The following is a 5,000-nucleotide window of genomic DNA, read 5'->3' on the forward strand; positions in this document are numbered from 1 at the left end:
CTGAACAGGTTGAACAGGTGAACAGGCTGAACAGGTTGAACAGGTGAACAGGCTGAACAGGCTGAACAGGTTGAACAGGTTGAACAGGCTGAACAGGTTGAACAGGTTGAACAGGTTGAACAGGTGAACAGGCTGAACAGGCTGAACAGGCTGAACAGGTTGAACAGGCTGAACAGGCTGAACAGGTTGAACAGGTTGAACAGGTGAACAGGCTGAACAGGCTGAACAGGTTGGACAGGTTGGACAGGTTGGACAGGTTGGACAGGTTGAACAGGTTGGACAGGCTGAACAGGTTGAACAGGTTGAACAGGTGAACAGGCTGAACAGGCTGAACAGGTTGGACAGGTTGGACAGGTTGGACAGGCTGAACAGGTTGAACAGGTTGAACAGGTTGAACAGGTGAACAGGCTGAACAGGTTGAACAGGTTGAACAGGCTGAACAGGTTGAACAGGTTGAACAGGTTGAACAGGTGAACAGGCTGAACAGGCTGAACAGGTTGGACAGGTTGGACAGGTTGGACAGGTTGGACAGGCTGAACAGGTTGAACAGGTCCAACAGGGTGAACATAGTAAACAAATGATAGTGTCCGTCCAAAGAAACCATGACTTCTAGTGAAAACTACCCTTGGATGATGGGATCGGAGACTAAAAGCTTTAGGAATCCAAACTATAACATATAATAAGTACCCTGTATCAAGATTGATGCACAACAAGTGAAATTTGACCTTTTTAGAGATATTTAGCACAAAAAAACGCCTCTGGGGTAATTTGGGTGGATTCTCCATATCTCTGGCCCCCCTCGGTCGATTTTGATGATTGATCTCTTTTTAACCGTTAGAGCCAATAGAATCAAGGGGAGGTTCCTAAAATCCATCTAAACATGACCCATTGGTGAATAGAGTGATGCGCAGCCAGAATTCCCCGGAACAGGAAGCTGTCATACACTCTGGTGGCTATCATTAGCAGCTAATATGAAAACCCTATTATTGACATAAATATGAAGATGGATTATCAGAAATCATTTCAAGTCATTTCAAAGTGACTCAGACACATCGGATTAACCTTCAGCAGCGTTTTTATCGTTTTAATGCCATTGAACCCGACTTTTGATCAGAAACAGCAAAAGGTGAGACAATGTCCCGTGTTAGCTCCGTAAAGCTACGTGGTGTGATGTCTGCTTCCCCTGCCGCGAGTTCTGATCGCTCAGTGATGATACTTATATTTCTGGAAACTGTGGAATCTCAGCTTGCTCATAGATATCTTGTTTTTGATCCGATAAGTAATAAGGGTATTTTACCGTGAGTTGGGTGCTAAGTGCGTTAGCATTTTTTCGCTCAGGGCTAATTCAGAGCCTTTGTTATTACCCTTGTGTTTCGTTTTGCTAAAAATACTTAATATTGTCTGAAAGCTGAGTTCCTTCCCGTTAAGTGGGTATGACACACGAAGCCCTCGGACGCTGTTTCTTGCAAGATGCTGCGTTTTGCCCTCGCCCGCGGGGCCGTGGTGACTGTCATGTTGTGAAGTGATATGATCTCCTCACCTCGGGCTCGAACAGGCCGCTGTACGCCGGGTTGGCCGTGCTGCGTCTCTTCCTCTCCTGCCTCTTCAGCTGGATCTCTGTCAAAACAAAAAAAACTTTATTTAAAACATCTCCGCCTGACAACACAACCACTCACTGTGTCAATAAAGTTTTGATTTGATATCTGATGATAGGGTGGGTTTACCTTCCAGGTGTTCTGTGGTGACGAGGCCGAGGGACACCATGAAGGCCACTTTCTGTAAAACACAGAAGAAGAAAAAAATGTTTAATATTATAAACAAAAGAAGAAGAAGTTAATGAACATGTGGTGCGAGTGAAAAATTATAAAATGCATTCAAACGTTGTTTATTTCTGGAAATCAAGGAATGTTTCTGAGTGTTGAAATGTAACGGGTAGGTTGGATTCGCTCACCTCGGGGTCCTCGTCTTTCTTCGGGGACTTTGGGGGTGATTTGGGAGATTTGGGTGATTTTGGGGTGGGCGGGGCTTCCTGTGTTGGGAGGTCTGTCTGAGCAGAGACTTCAGTGCTGCTGGGGGGCTGAGGCTGGATTATTATCACCTGGAACAACAAAGAATACATAAGTATATGTGATGTGTCTCTCTCTCTCTCTCTCTCTCTCTCTCTCTCTCTCTGATGTGTGTGTCTCTCTCTCTCTCTCTCTCTCTGATGTGTGTGTGTGTCTCTCTCTCTCTCTCTCTCTCTCTCTCTGTCTCTGATGTGTGTGTCTCTCTCTCTCTGATGTGTGTGTCTCTCTCTCTCTCTCTGATGTGTGTGTCTCTCTCTCTCTCTCTGATGTGTGTGTGTCTCTCTCTCTCTCTCTCTCTCTCTCTCTCTCTCATACAAATAAATAACTATAAATAAACATAAATGAATATATTGAGCGTCCTCACCTTCACGGCCTCGCTGATGATGGCGAAAGCAACGCCGGGACCCGCAGAGGCAACATGTTGCAGGGGGGAGGCAACATGTTGCAGGGAGGATGTGAGGGGGGAGGCAACCCCTTTTAGGGGGGAGACAACTGGTTGCTTGGAGGATATAAGGGGGGAGGCAACCCCTTTTAGGGGGGAGACAACTGGTTGCTTGGAGGATATAAGGGGGGATGCAACCTGTTTTAGGGGGGAGACAACTGGTTGCTTGGAGGATATAAGGGGGGATGCAACATGTTTTAGGGGGGAGACAACTGGTTGCTTGGTGGATATAAGGGGGGAGGCAACCCCTTTTAGGGGGGAGACAACTGGTTGCTTGGAGGATATAAGGGGGGAGGCAACCGCTTTTAGGGGGGAGACAACTGGTTGCTTGGAGGATATAAGGGGGGAGGCAACCCCTTTTAGGGGGGAGACAACTGGCTGCTTGGAGGATATAAGGGGGGAGGCAACCCCTTTTAGGGGGGAGACAACTGGTTGCTTGGAGGATATAAGGGGGGATGCAACCTGTTTTAGGGGGGATGAAAGGGGGGAGACAACCTCTTGTTGGGGGGAAACAACAGGTTGAAGGGGGGAGACAAGAGGCTGAAGAGGGGAGGAAAGGGGAGGGACAACCTCTTGTAGGGGGGAAACAACAGGTTGAAGGGGGGAGGAAAGTTGCCGAATGGGGGAGGAAACAGGCTGTAAGAGGGGGGAAGTGAGGGGGGAGACAACAGGTTGGAGGGGGGATGTGAGGGGGGAGGAAACAGGGTGTAGGGTGGAAGTAAGGGGGGAGGAAACAGGCTGAAGGGTGGAAGTAAGGGGGGAGGAAACACGCTGAAGGGTGGAAGTAAGGGGGAAGGAAACATGCTGAAGGGTAGAAGTAAGGGGGGAGGGAACAGGCTGAAGGGTGGAAGTAAGGGGGGAGGAAACAGGCTGAAGGGTGGAAGTAAGGGGGGAGGAAACAGGCTGAATGGTGGAGGTAAGGGGGATGGAAACAGGCTGAATGGGGGAGACAAGTTTCTCCAGGGGGGAGACAACTTGTTCCTGAATGGGGGAAGTAAGAGGGGAGGAAACAGGCTGAAAGGGGGAGGAAACAGGCTGAAGGGGGGAGGAAACAGGCTGAATTGGGAAGGAAACAACAGGCTGAAGGGGGGAGGAAAGGGGGGAGAAAACAGGCTGAATTGGGAAGGAAACAACAGGCTGAAGGGGGGAGGAAAGGGGGGAGAAAACAGGCTGAACGGGGAAGGAAACAACAGGCTGAAGGGGGGAGGAAAGGGGGGAGAAAACAGGCTGAAGGGGGGAGGAAACAGGCTGAATGGGGGAGACAGGAATGGGGGAGGCGTGGCTCTGGCCGTTGGGGGGGCTGCAGGGGGAGTTTTGGGGGGGCAGTGTTGATCTCTGCAAGCTGATTGGCTGCTGCTCCGATCGGGGGGAGGGGGGGGTCAAACTCTTAGGCCTGACCTGAGGGGGGGAGATAGAGGGGGAGAAAAACAAGACTTTAGAGTGAAACTTTCATCAGAATGTGAAAGTCTGTGGTTTATACTGCCCTCTAGTGGACGTCTGTTAACACTGCAGACAAACAACTCAAAACAGTATGTAGTGTAGTTTAAAGAGTCCTCTCCTGCTGATGTTCAGGTGTATATCAGTATGTAGTGTGACTACTTTAAAGAGTCCTCTCCTGCTGATGTTCAGGTGTATATCAGTATGTAGTGTCTCTACTTTAAAGAGTCCTCTCCTGCTGATGTTCAGGTGTATATCAGTATGTAGTGTCTCTACTTTAAAGAGTCCTCTCCTGCGGATGTTCAGGTATAAATCAGTAGTGTCTCTACTTTAAAGAGTCCTCTCCTGCTGATGTTCAGGTGTATATCAGTATGTAGTGTCTCTACTTTAAAGAGTCCTCTCCTGCTGATGTTCAGGTGTATATCAGTATGTAGTGTCTCTACTTTAAAGAGTCCTCTCCTGCTGATGTTCAGGTGTATATCAGTATGTAGTGTCTCTACTTTAAAGAGTCCTCTCCTGCTGATGTTCAGGTGTATATCAGTATGTAGTGTCTCTACTTTAAAGAGTCCTCTCCTGCTGATGTTCAGGTGTATATCAGTATGTAGTGTCTCTACTTTAAAGAGTCCTCTCCTGCTGATGTTCAGGTGTATATCAGTATGTAGTGTCTCTACTTTAAAGAGTCCTCTCCTGCTGATGGTCAGGTGTATATCAGTATGTAGTGTCTCTACTTTAAAGAGTCCTCTCCTGCTGATGTTCAGGTGTATATCAGTATGTAGTGTCTCTACTTTAAAGAGTCCTCTCCTGCTGATGTTCAGGTGTGTATCAGTATGTAGTGTCTCTACTTTAAAGAGTCCTCTCCTGCTGATGGTCAGGTGTATATCAGTATGTAGTGTCTCTACTTTAAAGAGTCCTCTCCTGCTGATGTTCAGGTGTGTATCAGTATGTAGTGTCTCTACTTTAAAGAGTCCTCTCCTGCTGATGGTCAGGTGTATATCAGTATGTAGTGTCTCTACTTTAAAGAGTCCTCTCCTGCTGATGTTCAGGTGTATATCAGT

The 5,000-nt window shown here is 47.8% G+C and overlaps 1 protein-coding gene across 1 annotated transcript in view; it reads right to left on the minus strand.

Annotated features, from left to right (window-relative positions):
• The window catches only part of phf21b (PHD finger protein 21B), a gene marked incomplete at its 5' end in the record, with an annotated part of 33,514 nt that overhangs the window by 8,667 nt on the left and 19,847 nt on the right, over nucleotides 1–5,000 (minus strand). The window contains 4 exons of the mRNA XM_079655706.1: nucleotides 1,541–1,617; nucleotides 1,725–1,776; nucleotides 1,952–2,098; nucleotides 2,431–3,906. Coding sequence (XP_079511832.1) covers nucleotides 1,541–1,617; nucleotides 1,725–1,776; nucleotides 1,952–2,098; nucleotides 2,431–3,906 — 1,752 coding nt within the window. The remainder of the gene's footprint in view (nucleotides 1–1,540; nucleotides 1,618–1,724; nucleotides 1,777–1,951; nucleotides 2,099–2,430; nucleotides 3,907–5,000) is intronic.

This window comes from Notothenia rossii, assembly GCF_949606895.1.
Source record: "Notothenia rossii genome assembly, chromosome: 10".
NCBI classification, from domain to species: domain Eukaryota; kingdom Metazoa; phylum Chordata; class Actinopteri; order Perciformes; family Nototheniidae; genus Notothenia; species Notothenia rossii.